Here is a 20,384-nt window from a genome sequence, read left to right as displayed (position 1 = left end):
GGAGCACTGAAAAGACAGCAGAAACATTTTACGTGAACTGATTAAACCGATTCTGAGAATTATTTCTATACCAAGAACAAGAAAAGATACTAGGACTGTAATAGGAATGTATACTAGGAATATAATCTTGTGTGTGTGAAGAAACCCCTCTATGCTCTTATAATAAGCTCTTTTATTTTATTCCAATATGTTTTGGGGGGGGGCTTGGTGGCTCAGTTGGTTAGGCACCTGACTCTTGATCTCAGCTCAGGTCTTGATCTTAAGGCTGTGAGTTCAGGTCTGGTGTTGGACTCCACATCCAGCATGGAGCCTACTTTAAAAAATATACTTATTCCAATGTGTTTTTAAGTGGAAAGAAAAAGGGACTGGCTTCCTTAAGGAAATTTCTGGTAAGAAATGGAAGGTGTTAGGCAAGTTAAGTCAGACCGTTTAGCTATTCAGTACAAAGTAAACTTTATGTGGAAACTTGTAGCTGAAGAGTAAGAGAGGGAGATAAGGAGTTTCTTTGCTCATTCACTTAATCAAATCTTTATTAAATATCTACTGTGTGCCAAGCATAGCTACAATTAGGAGAATGAAAGTACAATCACTCTCTAACAGCGCTATCCATTCAAACTTGCTGTGATGAGGGAAACCTGCTGTATCTGTATCATCCAACATGGTAGCCACTGGCCCCACTTGGCTGCTGAGTGCATGGAATATGGCTAAGTGTGATTACTTAAAATAAATTAAACTTAAATAGCCGCATATAACTAGTGGCAATGAAGATCTCTATCATGAGCCTACATCATGGTATTGGCATTTCTTCTCATTTATGCTCAGTCCACTCATTCTGCGCATATACACTAAGGGAGCCCTACAATCCAGGCTCTGGGCTAGGCATGGAGGGATACGGGGGTGAACAAAATAGCCATGGTCCCCGCCTCACAAAGCTCAGAGCCCCCAAGAGTGATGGTCTTTTATACATATCATTACAAATTCTGCTAGCTACTATGAAAGAAAGGTAGAAGATGAAATTAGGAATGATAGCATGGGAACCTAATTTAAATATGGAGAAGCGGGAAGGGAAGGGGGGCATGGCTTTCTGAAGTATAGCACTGAGGAGAGGTATATTGCTTCACAGGGACTGATAACAGGCAACGAGAAGTGGGGAAAAATAACTTTTCAGATTTGCTTTCCTTTAAAAATTGTTTACTATACGCCTGAATTTGTTATGCAAAATAGTTTAGGAAATAATGTATTTACTGGAAATAGTGGTTATGCTATTATTATAGGAATATAAATTGGCACAGCCTTTTCGTAATGCCACTTGGCAATACCTATCACAAAATGCCGGTGCATACACCTTCAGATAGCTCACTTCTAGAAACGGGTCCACAGAAATGTTTATGTCAGGGCATCTGGGTGGCTCAGTCAGTGAAGCGATTGCCTTTGGCTCAGGTCATGATCCCAGGGTTCTGGGATTGAGCCACTTGTTGGGCTCCCTGCTCAGCAGGGAGTCTGCTTCTCCCTCTCCCTCTGTGCTCTCTCTCTCTCTCAAGTAAATAAATAAAATCTGAAAAAAGAGAAATATTTATGTAAGTGTAGAATGATATATTTATTTACGAGGCCAGTGGTCTTCAAACTGTTTTACTGGTGCGCCTCCTAAAATAATTTTGAAAACCCACGTGCCCCCTTATACATCTTAAAAGTTGACATCTAAAATTTGAGATGTTTTTGTCACAAAGATGTAATTTCTGTTATACTTTAAAAGATAACTATGATATTGCTCTCTTAAGTATATTCCACATACATTTGAATGCCATGACAGCTTAACAACCGCAGTCGTCCATCTTAAAAAATCACGGATAAGCTGGGGCACCTGGGTAGCACAGTCGGTTAGGCATCTGACTCGGTTTCTGTTCAGGTCACGATATCAGGGTCATAAGACTGAGTCCCATGATGGCCTCCATGCTCTGCTTGGAATCTGCTTGAGACTCTCTTTCCCTCTCTCTCTGCTCCTTCCCCCTGTGCTCACTCGCTCTCTCTCAAATAAAATACACAAATCTTTAAAAAAAATCAGGAATAAGTTTTTTGTTAGCAGTTGGAAATTCTGCACCACCCCTTTCCCTCTCTGAATTTGTACTTCTGTCATACTGTTGGATTTTACTCTAATGTAATGCATTTTTGTGCTTTTGTTAATTTTGTCTTTTGTTCATCATCTTTTCTTCTATAAAAAAACAAGGTTATAAATAGAAATTTATGATTTCTTAAGTTCCTGAAATCCTAAGGTTCTAAGTGTAATGGTTTTTCTTCTGGAAGGAGTTACCATGACAATTATTAGTAGTTTATAAATGATCAAAGCAAATGTATACACACGTACCACACATTTTCATAATCTGTTGGCATAAAAGAGGGCAATCTTATTGGGCTTTCCCCCCAGATAACTTTATGCACATGTGTATGATTTTACTTAACATGAGAATGACATGGTTTGGTACCGATTCTATTCCTATTTTTCATTTTATAGATATAAGTGCCAAGAAACTTTGTTCACATAAATCGAAGTATATAGGAATGGAAAGAATTCTGTTATCACAACATCACTCAATTCTTTGAACTCATTCCAAGTTATATCAGACAGTGGTCTAGCATCACCAAGAACTATTTTGAACAATCTATCAATGAACAACTCAGTCGGTGCCTCCTTCAATTTTGTTGGAAGCAAAGAATTCGAAACCAACCGACTTATAAATGGATTTTTTGTCCAGTCAATAAAGTCACTCAATTTCTCAAGTCCAACATCAATCTTGGAAGTGTCTCTTGGTTTGCAGTGGAAGTTTGCCTACCTGTGGAGCGGGCAAGAGATTGGCTATGCTGTGTAAGCTGGGATCGGGTCACTGGGAAAGGGGAGTGCAAGGGGAGAAGCAGCCTGCCAGTGGATCTCCCAGGAGAAGAGTTTGAAGAAAGAGCACATAAGAAATGAGGCACTATCCATGGCCTGGGAAGTCTCCATGGCCCCCCATGGTGCAGGTGTCCCTGTCTAGAGATCATCGTCCTAGGCTGCTCTTTGCAACATTGCTCTGAGCGAGCTGGTTCTGCTAGAATCACACCATGGAATATTACATTGACATTAAAAATATAAGGTTGACCTATGTGCCCTACATGCAAAGATGTAAACATACATTATTCACTTCAAAAAACAACTGTGGGGCACCTGGGTGGCTCAGTGGGTTGAGCCGCTGCCTTCGGCTCAGGTCATGATCTCAGGGTCCTGGGATCGAGTCCCGCATCGGGCTCTCTGCTCAGCGGGGAGCCTGCTTCCTCCTCTCTCTCTGCCTGCCTCTCTGCCTACTTGTGACCTCTCTCTGTCAAATAAATAAAATCTTAAAAAAAACAAACAAACAACTGTGGACCCTAACGGTAGGTGCAACCTGATCACATTTGTAAAAATTCATCCATCTATCCAATCATGGAAAGATAGAAGTCTCAAAGCCTGTACAACAAATTAACAGTGATTATCTCAAAGAGAGGTTGAGACCCTGAGGGGACTTTCACTTTCTACCTTCCTGCATTCTTCTTTTTTTAAAAAAAGTACCTATTTCCTTTGTAACTGGGGATGGGGTGGGGAGAAGTTCTTTAAAACCCAAATACAACCGAGTAGATCATGTAAGAAATGATTTCAGATGCCGCTACGGAATTTCAGTCAGCTGATTATGGTATGTGTCCAAGAACTTTCCTGCTTTCTAATAACAGTAGTCCTGGTGAGAACGTAGGTTGATGCCTGGTTCTTCGCTCTGCCTACAGCTACGCCAACTACCACACGGAAAGCCCCTGTTTTGTGCCCACCATTTCAAATCATCAGGTCTACATTTTACAACAACCCTCTAATGCAGCGGGGCATTACTAACCCTGTGATACCTAAGAAGAAAGTGGAGCTCAAAGCCATTCAACCTGGAACTTGCAGAGCTATCCTTCAAATCCAAGTGTGCCTAACCTGGGAACCCACGGTTTCTCTAACACACCCCATACTCGGTGACTCTGTGGAATGATCTTGTTTCTGTATAAGGGTTTGCTCTATGAGGTCAAATGTACTTAGGACGGCAAACATCCTACCCATCAATATTTTTCAAAACTCATTATACATTTTTAAAAAGGTGAATGAGTAATTTCAAAAGCTTTATAAAAAGTAATGCCTTAACTGTTACGCTCACAATTGTTAATTACTTAAACTTCTGTTTGGCCAGCAAATCTTTTATTCATTTATTTTTAAGGATTTTGTTTATTCATTTGATAGAGAGAGAGAGAGAGGGAGAGAAAGCATGAATGGCAGGGAGTGGCAGAGAGAGAGGGAGAAGCAGACTCCTGGCTGAGCAGAGAGCCCTGATGCAGGCTTGATTGCAGAACACTGAGATCATGGCCTGAGCTGAAGGCAGATGCTTAACCAACTGAGCCATCCAGGGACTTTGGCCAGCAAATCTTTTATAAGCAAAAATCTTCAGGCCAAAAACCTAGATGAGACCTTAGAAAGAGCCAAATTAGCAGTTCGGGTTAAAGGAACTAACAAAACTGAGGGAACTGCAGTTAAGAGACAAACAAAAGAATAAGCTATTTAATCTTGAAGAGGAATCAGAGGTTACCAAAAAAGAGCAGTTTTCTTAATGTCCATAAAATGTAGCTAAAAGAAACAGAACCTGACAGACAAGCCTGTGAGGCTGAACTGGGCTGCTTTGATCATTTCCTCCAAGGTCCTGGTTTAAAGATAAGAAATCAAGATCCACACCTGAAACTGATAAAATATCAACTCTACTAAAAAAAAAAAAATCTGGGACTCAAAGAGGTGTGTGCCATGGTGGATGGCCCGCTACAGTGGGGCGTGTGTCCGGAGGACATGTCCCCTTTCAGGGACCCGAGGAACAGGGCATTTCATCTCATTCAATGGCACTTTACTGAGCAACAAGATGAGCAGTCACTCACTCATAAAAGAAAATTTTTTTGTGTGAAACAACAATATCCTAATGCCTAGAGTTACACAGAACCCCAAATTAAATGCTGAGTAAAAAACTCAAGGAGAAAAGACATTCTGTCTGAAGCCCAGTGCTCTTGTTACCACACTGGGAGGGACAGACCCCTCTAGAACTGGAGGCTTCCATTCTCCAGCCTTGGGGAAGGAAGAGGGCAGAGGTATAAAGCTTTCAAAGGTTCCTTTAGGGGCACCTGGGTGGCTCAGTTGGTTGAGTGGCCGACTCTTGGTTTGGGCTCAGGTCATGACCCTGGGGTCCTGGGATCAAACCCTGCGTTGGGCGCCACCCCCCCCAACAGTGTGGAGTCTGCTTCTCTCCTCCCTCTCTCTCTCTGCTCCTCCTGCTCATGCTCCCTATCTCTTTTCTCAAGTAAATCTTAAAAAAAATAAGCACCCTTTAAAATGTGACATTGCATGAGTGATCTGAAAAAAAGTAACTGTAACCCTATAAAAAATTAATCTGCTAATTGTACATTTCTGGGCAGTACTGAGTTTTCACCCATGCTTGAATACTTGCCTCTCTCTGGGGCCTTTGGTTTGTCCCCGACATTTCTCTCCCCAGACCCTCATTTCTGCACATATGCGCTGGACCTGTAATTTTCAGAAGCCTCCCCAAGAACTGGTGTGAGTCCATGACAAAGCTACTACCTGTCTATAAAGTGCCAAGGAAAAGAAGGTCAACATTGTGAGTCTCCCAGTAAGCTAAATTTGTCCAATTTTCAAATCTACCAAGCAATGGCATTTGCTTTTTAAGATGTCCTCCATTAGTAAAACGAAAGTCAGCAGTCCCTCAAATTAAAAGCCTTTTGCGTGTGTGTAAGTCTTTGAATTCCAGAGAACACGAACCACCTCAGGGAGAGATGACTCAAGCGTGGGGAGGTGGGGAGCGCCACCGCAGGTCACCACGCAGCTAAATAAAGCGGCTTCTCCGGCTCTAAATCAGGGAGCCCTGTTCACTGACACCTCATCTTTAGCTTGTCCCCACCAGATCCAATTACCCTTTAGCGGGGCGCACCAACCTCACTCCTAAGTGCTCATCACTTTTCTCATTTAATAAATCTGAGGTAGCAGGAGGTGGTCTCGGCCAAGGATCTACATCAGGCCTTAACAAGGGCCCTTGGCTAGAGAAGGGAGTTTGATAACTCAAATGTCCCCCTTAATGAGGTGTAGTTTTGTCTCTAATGCTTTTAGCGTGACCAAGAGGTCTTTGAGTGTGGTTTTCTGACAGGTGATAGATCCCTCTGGATATTTACAAGTCAAACAGAAGCCGTAACAGGGCTCTGCCAATCTGTGAGCCCACGGCCAGCGGGCAGAGGGCACTGCAGGCCAAATGAAGGCCATGTCCAATCTGAGAGTGCATGTCACCTGTTCCCTTCTTGCTTCCGCCTACGTTCTCAGCACCGAGGCCTCAGTCGAGCACAGTGCGGAAGTAAGAGAGCTTACTGTGTAAGCCTCCCTGCTGAGTATAGACTACTTTGCCCCCACTGGGTGTCCCTCCACATTTGCATTCTTCAAGGTGCCAATGGTCTCAGCATGTGGCAGAGACATTCAAGCCACTGGGCTGAAGAAAGGCTTCGGGAACCCTGGCCGTCGAGGTGGGTGACCAAAATCCCAGAGCAGGACACACTGCCTCTGTGCACAGGTGAGCTTCTGGGGCTGGTCCCAGGTCCACACGGGTAGTGGGCACTGTGAGCCTCTCCAAGCCGAGAGGCATTGGAACACATCTGCTGAACACCCGAACGTCTCTCTGCTCATCTTACCGTCAGTTCTTTTTCCTTGTTGCCTGTAGACGACGGGCGGGCCCTCGGGGAGGACGGCACTGCTCCCTCTGTTTTAGAATCATTCATGCCGCCAAACACATGGCTCTCATGGGGCGAAACATGTATCATCATCTCCCCACTTTGATCTGTTTAACCCCCACCTGTCTCTACAGCATTCGTGCGCCTTTTCCTGTGGGCACTTTGGACGTTCACCACTTTTGCTCTTATTGGATGCGGTGGGATGAAAGAGGCTTGCAGAATCCATCAAAACTAAGCATCAAAACCTAGCCAACCCCACAGACTGCTGAAGACTAGGAATGCCCTGGTGGGGGCTGGGCAGGCAGGGGGAAGGACCCCGGTTTGGGTGTGGCCTGATGTTTCTAACTGCAAATGTCTGCCTGTGAACACTTACAGCATTCAAGTGGGACCAGACTCTTGGAAGTGCCGAGAAGGACAAGGCCTTGCCACCAGCCCATCTCTTCTAGGACTGCGAGGTGATTTTGAAATCAGTACTGGTTGCCAGCTTGACCTCATTTACTCAGTGCAACCTAGACTGTGAGCCCTAATGGTCTTAGGGGAGAGGTGGGGAGCCACATGGGGACACTGCAGGAAGAGGTCTGGCATAGACCCTCTTCCAAATGAACTGGAGCCAAGGCCAAGTGTCCCAAAGTGCAGGAAGGACACCAAAAATGCTCAGAGTGCTGACTAGGTTCAAGATCATCCACCAGAAGTTCAAGGTGTTTCACTTCCTTCGTTTAAAGCACATGGCCCTAGAAAGCCCAATCTCTTTTGCTTTTTGTCGTCACACTGGGGACATGCATATAGCTTCTCAAATAGTCCTGATATAAGTTGGTGTGGAATTGTGGAATTGTGACCTGTGTCCCTGGATGGGAGCCAGAACTGCTTTTAACAGCTTTATTGGGGTATCATTTGTATATCACAAAATTCACCCAGGTTAAGCATACAACTTAATAATTTTTGGGTGCCTGAGTGGCTCAGTTGGTTAAGCGACTGCCTTCAGCTCAGGTCATGACCCTGGAGTCCCGGGATCAAGTCCCGCATCGGGCTCCCAGCTCCACGGGGAGTCTGCTTCTCCCTCTGACCTTCTCCTCGCTCATGCTCTCTCTCACTGTCTCTCTCTCAAATAAATAAAATATTTTAAAAAATAATTTTTAGTGAATTTATGGAGCTGTGACAATCCAGTTTCAGAACCTTTCCAGGATCCCAAATCAATGAGGTCTTCCTAGCATTGCCAAGGTGTCAGCAGGGAAGTGCTTTTGCATTTCCTGGTCCAAATGAACCACAGGCCAGGAGGCATCTGTAAGAATCTGAGGACAGGATTAAGTTCAACTTAGATCTTCCAAACCAGTTTTATGTCCTAAGTCCATCAACTTTTTTTTAAAAAGATTTTATTTATTTATTCGAAGGACAGAGATCACAAGTAGGCAGAGAGGCAGGCAGAGAGAGAGAGAAGAGGAAGCAGGCTCCCTGCAGAGCAGACAGCCTGATACGGGGCTCGATCCCAGGACCCTGGAATCATGACCTGAGCCGAAGGCAGAGGCTTTAACCCACTGAGCCACCCAGGCGCCCCATAAGTCCATCAACTTTAAAGCTGGCAACCCTTGGCCCCCAAATTGATTGCCATGTTCAGTGCGTATCTGTGGATCGGGTTGGAAAGCCGGAGGAGAAATTCCCAGCTTCCCCACGTGAAGAGGGGGTGCTGGTCTCGTAAAGGGAAAGAAGTGGGGACAGTGGGATGAGACCTGAACAGGATGGGTGGGGAATGACGGTCAACCAAGGCAAGCGACAGACGAGAAATGGGAAGGGTTGTTTCCAAGTCAAACAGTTGCTTCTGGACGGCTTAGCTCCCAGGCGGCTTCCCCACCTGGGGGGCGGGCTGCTATCTCCATGCTTTAGTGGGAAAGAGTCGGAAAATCTCCATGGTATTGGAGTGTAATAATAAATCCTGCCGTGCCGTGGGAACCACAATATATGGCATAATAAAAGTAAATGTTATGGCACTTGACTCCTCGGCCTATAATCTCCCATTCAATCGGAGCAGAGAGTCTTCCGTCAGCAAGAGAAAACTGGACAATTTAATTTTCATTTCTATTCATGCGCAGGCCTGCTCTGGAGCTCATCCATGGCTCCTATTATGTTCCTTGAAATATGGCCCTGAAGTTTGATACACAGTATCTTGAACCAACATCAACAACTTCGTTTTGGACTAACTGATTTCATTCTAAATTACTGTGGGCTGACAGATGCTGGTAGCTGCCCACAGGAGATCGGAAAAAACCATGTTCTCTAATTCACTATTATAATAATTTAAAATTACAGCTTTATTAAGAGGAAACAAGTTTATTTATAGCTAACACTGCTGATGTCTAAGGGCTTTCAGGGCTGTATGGGCTATTCACTGTGGCCCACATTTGGACAGCTTCAATTGTCTGAATCAAAAACAAAACATTCTGGTACAAATAATTTTCTTCTTACGTCAAAGCAATGAGCAAATGCTACAAAAGCAGAGACACAAAGCAGCCCTGAAAGGTGCCAGCCCCTCCGAGGGATCCTGTCTTCCTTGATCCACCCATCTAACAAGAGCATTTCTGCCCCGGAGCCTAATGACATTCTGCTTAAAACCCGTTTCCTCCTTGGCCTCTGAGAGGCTGCCAGATTCCTCTTTTCCCTTAGATGGGGACTTGTGGTTTGGTCATCAAGCTCTAGGTCCTTCTCCCTCTTTTCTCATGCTAAGGCCTTTACTTATCTTCCTGACTTAACTATCCCTTCTAAGCAGACAATAGCATTGATAATAGGCATTTCTATCGTGCAGCCCATTAAGGGACATTCCAGAACTCTGGAAGACTAGGTGAGGAAGTTGGGAGAGATGTCAGTTTCCTTCATCAGTGAAGCAGCTGCCGGTGGGAGGGGCGGGAGAGGCCGTGTAAACTACCGAAGGTTTTCCCGGGGCCCAGAGGCAGCAGTCTGCGCTCCTCCTGCTAGGGTCTGCACGTGCCAGCCCTGAGCTTGGTCTCCTAGAAGGTCCTCATCTCTACTTGCAAACCCCGTTGACCTCTACAACCTCAGCTCTCCCCAGCCTCGACCTTCTGGCTTCCACCTCATCCAGCACTAACACGGGGACATCTGACCACATCTCAAAGTCAACAGGCTTAAATAAATCCACATTTCCCCCCAGCCCGGTTCCTCCCCCAGACATGCTTATTGCTTCCCAAGTCACTTTTCCCTAACCCTAAAACCACACAGCTGACAAGGGATTCTCTCCTCCTCCCTGCGCCCCAACCCAGTCAGGGCCCAAGGCCTGGCAATACTTCTCTTGCTCTGCTGCTTCCACATCCAGCCCTTATTTCGCGATCTTGTGTGGCAGCTTAATGCAGGGTCTCTCTTAACTGCCTCTCACCCGCACTACGAATAACCTGACTTCGCAACACCCATCTTTCCTTCCTCCGATTGGTCCCACAGAGCTCCATCAGTTATCATCGGAATGCTTAGACCTGATCATGTCACTTCAATGTCAACCCACAGCCTACCGAATAAATGACAGATGCGTCCCTCCTCTGCCGAATCCAGCCCAGACCTCCATCTACAGGGCAGCCTCCCTCCGTGCCGCCGCGAACACTCTCCTATGGCCAGGCTGATCTGTGATCAGTTATCCGCCTTCCCACGGGAACTCCCTGCCTGCTTCTGCCTCAGTGAATCCAACTTCTAGATCTAGAGGAGTCTGCCCCCGACTCATGGAGCATCTGGGTACTGCAGAGCCTCCCCAACTGTGACTGGCATTACCTTCCACCACTCAGTGGTCAGTCAGACAGTCTGCTAGTGTTACCTTACTTTCCACTTGCTGTCCCAGAGGCCCAAAGAGACACAAAGCTGCTAGACAGCAGGGCCTGTGTATGAGGGCCTTGGTAGCCATTCGGCCTTGCCCTTGAGTAGATACTCAAATATTTAGCAGCTGATTACAAGGCCACCGAGGATAGTTTCTTGCAATGCAAACAATATGCATGACATGATTAGCTTGAGGAGTTAGGGCTTTCGGGGATTAATGTCTTCTTGGTAAAATGAGAGCAAACTAAGCCTCAGCAGCTCTTTCTGGGCTCCCAAATACACAGAACAGGGGCCCGGTTTCCACATATAAGGAGCTTCCATAGATGAACCCACTTAAATCGAGGCCCCCAACATTTCCAAACTAGCTTGTCAGACTGAGAAATATGAAATGCATATTTTGGTGAGAGCCACCCGAGTCATCTCCAGACCAAAGAAAACAAGAGCCAAAGGCCAACGCTCTTCCCAGGCAAGGCACAGCCCTTTGTGTCCTGGAGAAGGGAGAACACCTCCCTTCCTGTGGGGGGCCCCACATTACCTTCTCTGCCACTTCACCAGCTGGCCACCCTGCCTTAAATTGTGGGCCTGAATGTTAAACCACAGTGGCAAGACCAGAACTTCATCAGGCTCATTCTGACGACTCCGTCTCATTCATAGCCAATCACTGCCCTGCTCTGCTCTGCCCTTTAACCAGGTTGAAAGCTGTAGCAGGCCTGCATTTCTATTATTATTCCATCAGCCCAAGCTGTCAGAAGCCTTTGGTTGCACTTCCTGACTGCGCTTCTCAAAGGCTGGGGTGGTCAAAAAGCCTCTGCAGACAGAGCAAATATTTTTGGTGTTTAAGTCACAATGACATATCCTACCACTAAGTCTTCATAAGATCAGGCCAGAGACGGCAGTCAGCAGTTGTAAAGACACAACTCTATTAGCAGGTTTGGAAAAATACAGCAGTCCAAAAAGGAGGAGTAACCCCAGGTGACAGGATCGTTCACGTTAGGCACTCGGTGCCTTAACTTATGGGTCCGCCAACGGTCAGATGTTTGTTTCTAAATCGAGCAGCCAATGCAAAAGATGCTGGAAATCTTCCATGGCAAATCAGTCCCTGAGAGCGGCTGCCAGAGGTTTGGGAAAGGGTGGGGGACAGGAGGGACACGGGTGTAGTTATAAAAGGGCAACATGGCGGGATCCTGGTAGCGACGGAATGTTCTGTATCTTGACCGAGGGGGAAGATACAGACCTAACACATGTGACAAAACCATAAAGAACCAAAGACAAAGAGGTACTAGTAAAAGCAGGGAGCCCAGTGGACGTGTCCATGTCAATATCCTGGTTCCGATCTCAGACTTAGTTTCATTATGATGTTACCATTGAGAGAAAAGGGGTCAAGGGTACGTAGTTCTCTCTGTATTACTTCTCGCAACTGCATGCAAATCTCTATTTCAAAGTAAAAAAATTTAATTTAAAAAGGCAAATTCTGAAATGTAGCCCTATTACGTAGAACATTATGACCATGATAGGTATAAATAGAAGATGTAAAGTTTAAAAAAAATTTTTTAGCCCTCAAATCTAGACTTCTTAAAAGGGCTGTCACCTGAGTCAGACCAATAGTGGCCTCAACCAGCACACATGCGACCTCGTGCCACCCACGCACACACCCAGAAGACCCTCTCACTTGCTTCCCCACAGAGACTTTGGCTACCTTTCCCTCCATCACAGTGCTATCTTGACCTTTGAAAAACTCACCCATGTTCTTAACCAATCAGCCAGTATCAGGCCAGAGCTCATTTTAACTTCAAACTCAAAACACTGAGTGTTGACTATAATGAACTCCCATTCACCTTATGAATATAAGTGTTAATGCCCACTTTTACAAAAGGCTTATTCATCACCTCTTTGCTTTAGACTGTTCTCCTAAGGTCAGGGCAAGTAAAAATTCCAGGCATTCTGTTTTAATGTGGCAATCACCATCACATCCCCTTTACAAAACCACGACTTCTAACGCGGACGGTGGGCTGTTAGCCTTCCCTGTAAATGGCTGTGTTCGTTCTCACCAGGCTGCTCGAAGGGGCAACCCAAACGCTGCAGTTCTTTGAAAATTTTGTGAAGAGAAGCCAGAACGCTCGCCTTACTCACCGATGTCATTGCTGCGATCCGAGAGATCCTTGTCCAGGATGCCAGAAATCGAACTGCCCACCAAGTCAATCTTTGGACCGTCACCCCTACATTAAAAACACAAGTCCAGGCATTTAATAATTGGTGTGTGTCCTTGTCATTGTGTCAGCTTTCTCGCTGCACACACGGTAAGGAGCGTGCTGTGTGCATGCGGCGGGCGGCACCGTTGTCTGGGAGGGAGCCAGCGGGAGCCAGTGACCTCTCCAACCGCACGGGCCTCGGTCAGACCTGCCGACAGACTGGATGCCCACCCCTCCAACACACATTTTCAGAGAGGGCTATTTTAATAATGACTGTTCAGCAATACACCTTTAGCCACTAACCCTCCTGCTGGTACACAGGGTACGACACGGGGCCTGCTCCCGCCCCATGGCCAAATAAGCCCCAGCAGATGATAACCGGAGCATAACCAGAGCCTCCCTTTTAAGGAGCAAGGAATTTAGCCAATGCTGCTTGTCAAAGGTCGGCTACTTTTAACCTTGAGAAAAAGGTTGTCTGGCCTGAGTCGGAGGCATCAGCTGGGGTGTTGACAGGCACAAGGGGCTGAGTTTAAGGGCTGGCAGCCTGAAAGCTGGCGCTGGGGCCCAGGCCTGTAAAGTTAGATGGCTCTTGGGTAGGTGCCCCTGGGCCCGTCAGGACACAAGTGACTTCCCTCTGTATCTGGGCAAGGAACAGCCCTGAGGGGTGGGAGCAGGCCTCTGAGAAGAGGAGAGAAATAGGAATAGAAGGTGCCTCCGAATTCCTCCCAAAGGGCAGATCTCTAGACCCTTCCAGGGGGATGAGCCCTGAATGAGATTATCTGTGGTCTGTGATGGCTGTGAAAGAGGAAAAGATCCTCACCCATAAAATGAGAGGAAGAAGCCAAGGAGTTGTTCTGGGAAAGCAACAGAAATAGGCCATCTCGTGGCTCTGGGCAGTCACCATGGCCTGAAGCCAAACCACACAATGAGTGGCAGAGTTACTCAAGGCTCGCCTTGAGTAACCCATCATGTAGGGCATATGGATAGAGGGCATATGGATAGATACCCATCATGTAGGGCATATGGATAGAGGGCATATGGATAGATACCCATCATGTAGGGCATATGGATAGAGCCGCGCCAGGTAGTTCCTACTCTGGAGGGGCTCACGGTCTCCATGGGAGAAACAGACACACACACACACACAGGCCCACACGGCACAGGCTGGGCAAGGGAAATGCACACTGAAGTCGTAGGGGACAAAAGGACTGGGTCAGTGTGGGGGATCTGTGTGGTGTGGTCAGGGGTACATAGTGGAGGTTTCCTTCCAGCTGGGCCTTGGTGGGAAAGGGAGAGAGGATATATCAGTAAAAGGAATGACTAAGCAAGGACCCCAGGGGAGGTGGAAGTGCCCGGTGTGGCCAGGGTTCCCTGGGCTGAAGCCTGAGGTCCCCAGAGAGCAGAGCAGAAAAGCAGGCAAAGTTCAGACTGCTGGGCTGAGTACTAGAAGGTTCTGTTTGTCTTGGAGGTAATGAGGGAGGGAAGGACAACTGAGGAAAGAGACCTATAAACCAGGGGACAAGGGAGGTACTTGATAGGGTCAACCCCTGTGTCTCTTCAGTCAAGAAGGGGCGGTGTTCATAGCATTCAGTGTGACTTGCATATCCTTGTGATGGAAGAGAAGACCCAGTGGAAGGAGGTAAGCCCCCGTCAGTTCCCACACAAACAAGACTGACCTGTAAGTCTTTAAAATTAAACGTCTTAAAGTAAGAACTCTGGGCCAACAGGGCTGGGCCAAATGGCTTGACCTCCACCGAGAGAAAACACAGCTCTAAAACTGTGGGTGGGTATTAGGGCTTTTCAGAGCTCGGCTGAAGTACAAGTTCAAGGAGAGCATGGGCCACTGTGCTTGGAAGGGGGAAGCAGCTTAAGCTTTAGAGCAGAGCATTTGTTTCCCGCCTCAGCCCCACCTCCTGAGGCTGTGGAGTCCCCCAGGCTAGGATACTGCAGCAGACTGGGGGACAGAGTAGACTCCATCCCCCAGCCACCAAAGGTCAGGTCCCACAGGGCACACTCCTTCGGACAGACCCTCAAGCCAACAGGAGTAGTGAGGCTGAGAAAATTTATTTCAAAACATTTTATTGGCAGGGCCCCGGTGGCTACTAATTGAAGGTAACCTTCTGAATGAAATGTTTTGGGAAATGCACCATTATTAGTAGGAAAGGATTTTCATTTTGAAAACTACTTGAGGACTCCTGATCTTATTATTTTCTAACTACAGAGCTGGAATGCTTTGGTGCTGTCATTCTCCAAACTAACACAACTCAAATTCTACCCAGAGCCAGACAGTCCTGTCCTTTTGGGAACACACCAAGGACCAAAACCTATGAGAACATGTGTTCTGTCCAGGGAGAAAGGTCACTCAGGCAACAAAAGTCCAGTTAATTCCACTGGGCTTTTTTTTTTTTTTTTTTGCCAAGAGGAAAGTTGGTTTGAGGTGACACCCTGGCGGCATGACTGGGGACAGAATCTGAGGGCGTGATGGTGGGAGAAGGAACTTTATGTAGCAGTTAATGATCTGTATCTCAGAACAGCTCAGCTCAGCTGCTTCTGAACATGTGGTTTATTCGTGCATTTTGGTAACTAGGAACCTCAGAGCCACCACTTCGCTCTTTGATTTGACAGCTAGAAGCTTCCAGTCAACTGTGAGCCTATCTTGAATAGACTGTAGAGAACCCCACCACTCATTACTGTGCTCATCGTATCCTAGGCTGTATTACTCTTCTACCTTTATTTGCCCCCTCACTGTCACTCTCAACTATTTTATTCTTATAGATGCATTTTGGAAAGTTACCACAGAGCCTTGGGGGAATGGCTCAGGGTAGAGAAGTAATTTCTAAGAATAGGGTGTATATCAATAGCATTTAAAATGGGCATCTGCTTTGGCTCAGTTCTGGGAGGCTATGCTAAAGAAATTGTCTGAAATGACCAAATGGGTTTTGGAGATCAGTATGTTTACCACAGTGCTATTTGTAATAAAGAAAAACTGAAACTAGAATCTTTCATAAATAGGGGAACAGGTGAAATACCTACATCTGATGGACTTTTATATAGCCACGAAAATGATATTTAGAAACACATGACAGGAAGGACAAAGGCTGGTGTGACAGTGGCAAAGGACAGAGACAAATTAAAAGTGACCTACCCTCTATGTACATACACCCACAAGCCCTGCTTAGGTATTAGGAAGAAGGATCGTTATTTCTTTTTAAGACTGGAAGAATATTTATGGTGACTCTTCCAATGTGATGGGGGACTGCTAGAGCCCAGCTCAGCCCCTCGCACGCGACAGAGGCTCAAAAACACCTGTGGGATTCATAGGCGTTTGCCTTTGTCCTCAAAGGGAAATGCATTATGTATTTGTTACAACAGATGCAATTTCCCCCGCAACCCCCAAAAGCTGGAGGATATTCAGTATGATCCTAACTATGTAAAACCAATGAAAAACAAATCAAATCACACGTAGGGAAAAAGATGGGAAAGAAACAGTCCAAAATGTTATCAGCAGTTATCTCTGGGATAAGACTATAGGTAAAATTTTTCCTTCATTAACGTTCACTTTTAACAACAGAGACTCATACAATTCAGGGAGCTTATGTTCCCTCTCCTTTCTCCCCAATGGTACTGTCAAGGACAACTGATTGCCAAGACAAGAGATGGTCTGGCCCTTGCCTACAAACCCTCCTTAAAGAACCTCCCCGACCCCAGGTACCCCTGTGATCGCCTGGTCCCACACCTGGAGCTCACCTGGGGACCAGGTGGGGGTGTGTGGAGTTCCAAATCCTAGACCAAGAGGCCCAAGCCTTGAGGGACCACCTGAGGAAAGAGGAAGTACCATCCCCAAGTGACCTGTCCCCAGATGCTAAAGATCCAGGGGCATTCGGACAAGAAGGACCTGAGGATCCCCCCATCTTTCTGAGCCCTGATCCCACATGTCAAGAGCCAGACACAGGCTTTCGGCTGAAATTATCTTCTATCCAGGGGCAGAAGCAAGCCTATTTTGAAAACACAGTAGGTGTCGTTTAAAAAAGGTTCTGATCCTTCCAAGTAAGGAAGCTGCAGCTGGTGTTTTGACAGTGTTCAGACTGTGGGTGTGGAAGCGTTTTACAATGTCTATTTGTAAATGCTTTTCACTGTATTTATAGACTCTTACAATAATGCTAATGAATTTCAGTTCTGAAAAATACCAGAATTTCTGAAATTCTCCAAAGCACACGCTTGGAGTAGCTGACACCCAATGAGGCTGCAGCCCTCGATGGTTGGTCTCTGCTCTCCTCCAGTCTGCCCAACACATGGGTACCATTTTGGCAAAAAGGATGTTACTAAATTCAATGAGAAAAGAAAAATCTGATCCTTTTGGAATTTACTAGCTCCTGAGAGGGTTTATGTATGGTGAGTTTCTATGCTGTCAGCTGTTGAATAAAAAGAGAAAATAAAAGAAAGCAGGCATATCCCCATATAGCCAAAGATACCAGAACAAGATTGCCCTTACTCCGTTCTGATTTTTAAATCAAAACAATGCTATTGTCTTGTATTTTTCTCAGCAGTTTTGGTTATGGACCCTTGAAACGCCTGACTTGAACAGGCAACCAGCGCGAGGTCTCCTTGCTCTACTGGCCAGGGAGCCTGAGCTGCAGACGACGGGGGGACTAGCTCAAGGACACTGGCAGGAGTGAGTGGTACCCACAATCACACAGAAGTAGGAGCTGCAGCTACTGCCTACTGAATGCCTATCCTGAGCCAGGCACCAGGATAAACTCCTTTTGTCCGTTATTCAGTTTTCACATCCATCCCTTCGAGTATCTGCTCTGCATGGAGGACACGGAGCCACATTGCCCAGAGCCCCCTTTGGTAAAGGGCTGGTCGCCCCTGCCGCTGGGGGTGCTGTTGTCCTCCCAGGGACCACCTCAGTTACAGAGAGCCTCCTCGGCCAAGGCATGTCCTTTCTAGGGCAGCCCACACTCCACAGTATAAAAATCTTGGCCAGATCAGCCCAACACAGGACGACTCAGACAGGCCATGTCAGCCCCTCCCTGTGGAGTCGGCCAAAGCCTGGGTGAGCCGTTATCACAACTTGACTTCTCCCTCGGCCCAACGCTGCTCCCTGCTCCCTTCCATGGGCACTACACCCTAAACAGAGGTGGCACACTAAATGCTGCCTCGGGGCCTGCTTCCTGACGATCCCCACCTGTGATGCTCTTTACTTTCATTACACAGATCAGGAAACAAAGGCTCAGTAACATGAAGTCACTAGCTAACAAAAGGTCACTAAAGTAGGGTCTAGATTTGAACCTAGTAACTTTGACTCCAGGGCCCACGCTCTTGACCACTCTTCAAAGCTGCTTCCCTCAGTCTCTGGTCAGGGGGATGGTGAGTCATCGAGAAGGCTGGGCAGCCTGTGCCAATGCAGCTCACTGCCAGCTGGGTAAATCGCCTTTGTCCCCAAGTTAAAAAAGATTCCTAATAAACAAGAATCACACACTCAACCAGCCCAGAGGTGCCCACTCCGGCTGCTCAGACCCAAGACAGGAGACAGGGCATGTACAGTTGGAAATGCAGAAGATACGCCATGGGCATCCCTGGAGAACATGAGCTCGGCCAGTGGCATGGCCCAATTTAGCCCAAGTTGGGACAGTTAAGCCAAGACATGTGGTCTGGAAAAGGTGTTGAAGCACGCAGGAAGCCGAGGCAAGCAAATCAGCAAATAAATAAACGGACGGCAGGACTAACAGCAAGCATCAAATGCCACACCCGAGAGACCCATGACCCTTTTGGAGGTGAGTGGGGCTGAAGGGGAAAAGAGGGGATCCACAGATCCCCACTGAAGGAAAATCTTAAGTCCAGGTGAGGACTCTTTCTGGCAGACCTCCTGCCCACTCTCGGAAGGATCTATTACCTTGATGTCAATGTTTGGGCTCTAACTGCCTAAAAATTGTCACAGGGCAAAGAAAAAAGCTGAGAAGAAAAGGAAAGGAGAGGAAACAGAAATGGCCTGTCCTCATGCTCAGGAAACCGAGGCGCACCCTGTAAGTCCTGCTTTGTTTCCAGCTTTCATCCCACTCGGGAGGTGTCAACACATTTGGATGGTGGCAGATGTCAATGTAAAGATCATAGAGAAATGATGTGAGTTACCCTGTCCTCTTTCTTGTTCCTTGTTTTTTTTCACCTTCTAACGTGAAACTACCCCACCTGACTGTGTACCTGCCTCGTCCTGGTCCAAATGTGCACCAAGGAAGTGAGGCCAAAGGAAGTGATCGCTCCCTGCCCACCTGCTTGTGACATCGCACACTTAGGCTCTGACCGCTAAAACTGGGTATGTGTTGCCCAGCTCAAGCCCCTATTTTACTACAGACAAGGGTCTTTGCTCCAAGGACAGCAGTTAGGTGCCCGAGGCCACACAGCTAATTAGTGGCAGAGCTGAAACCAGATGGATGCTTCTTGACATCCGGTCCGATCTTTGCCCACCACAATTGGGATGGCAATCAACAAATGCGTATCTGCATATGCATACAGGAGATTCTCTCCTGTCTCCAATAAGCAACTGTAAGAGGACTCTACCCATCTGTAAAGGTAGCAGATGTGAAGCCAGTCCTTTAGGAGAGTTCCGCCCTGGGATGTCACTGCCCTGGGGAGGTAGAATCCTTCTTTTGGGAAAGGACAAAATTGTAACAGCGGTAAGCCCAGTTTCCTTCAATCATCAGAGGGAGGGCAGGAGGAGGCGCCCTCCACTTTCTGAGAAATGAGGGTCCAAAGGTGTTGCTGATATCTGCGGGTCCCTACATACCCACCCGGCAGCTGAAGACATCCCAGGAATCACCAGCACTTTGACTGGAACCAGAGCGGCTTTGCTGGCAGCTCTCCCATTGCACTGCATCCTTGTTTGGATGCGTACAAACAAGCCTGGCTATTTATAGGTGGTGAAGACGCAGTGGAAGGTGATGGGACATTGCCCACTTAACTCGCCTCCAAATTTCTGTGCTCTGTGCAGACACTGCAAGTGTGTGTGGGAACAGGCCTCTCTCCTGAGCCCATCCAAAGCACAAACCCACAACCCCCGAAAAGCAAAAGGAGGAGCACCTAGCAGCCCTCATCTGCAAAGCCACAGCTGGGCATCTCAGAGGGGCAAGGGGCTTTAAAGATGCCAAGAAGAGGGGGAACTCATCTTCACCCAACTCAGAAAGATTTGTGAGGTGCCGCTTGAGGGAATGTGTTCAAAGAAAGAGCCCATGGAAGAAAGCATTGTCTGACCCAACCTGTACTGGGCCCGTGTGAGGCATTCGGTCTCCCACTGGTCCCTTGCCTGATCTGGACCACCACTGGCAGAACCATCAGTGTGTGTCAAGGCCCAAGGCCTCTGGGCTGGGGCTAAAACCCCATCGTTACTGCTGGTTCTCACAGCAAGAAAGAAAAGAAAAGAAGAGAGAAGGGTAGACATACACATGAAATGAGGTCAGCAAAGACTGCAGACATCCCCACAGTGTGAAAGGTCTTACCCCCTGTGCCATATGGGAGTCCTCTGGTCCATAAATTATCTTCCCCTCCCTCAGTCATGGCCTTCCCTGAATCTCTAGCTGCTTCTCGGGGAGGTTG

At 47.0% G+C, this 20,384-nt stretch overlaps 1 protein-coding gene across 11 annotated transcripts in view; it reads right to left on the bottom strand.

Annotated features, from left to right (window-relative positions):
* Window positions 1-20,384, bottom strand: part of SH3KBP1 (SH3 domain containing kinase binding protein 1) — a 340,719-nt gene that overhangs the window by 17,217 nt on the left and 303,118 nt on the right. For all 11 annotated transcript variants that reach the window (XM_044234434.1, XM_044234427.1, XM_044234423.1 and 8 more), the window contains one exon: window positions 12,736-12,821. In XM_044234434.1, the coding sequence (XP_044090369.1) occupies window positions 12,736-12,821 (86 nt within the window). The remainder of the gene's footprint in view (window positions 1-12,735; window positions 12,822-20,384) is intronic.

The sequence above is a fragment of the Neovison vison genome, chromosome X (genome assembly GCF_020171115.1).
Source record: "Neovison vison isolate M4711 chromosome X, ASM_NN_V1, whole genome shotgun sequence".
Lineage (NCBI taxonomy): Eukaryota > Metazoa > Chordata > Mammalia > Carnivora > Mustelidae > Neogale > Neogale vison.
This window is presented reverse-complemented; position numbering and strand designations above follow the sequence as displayed.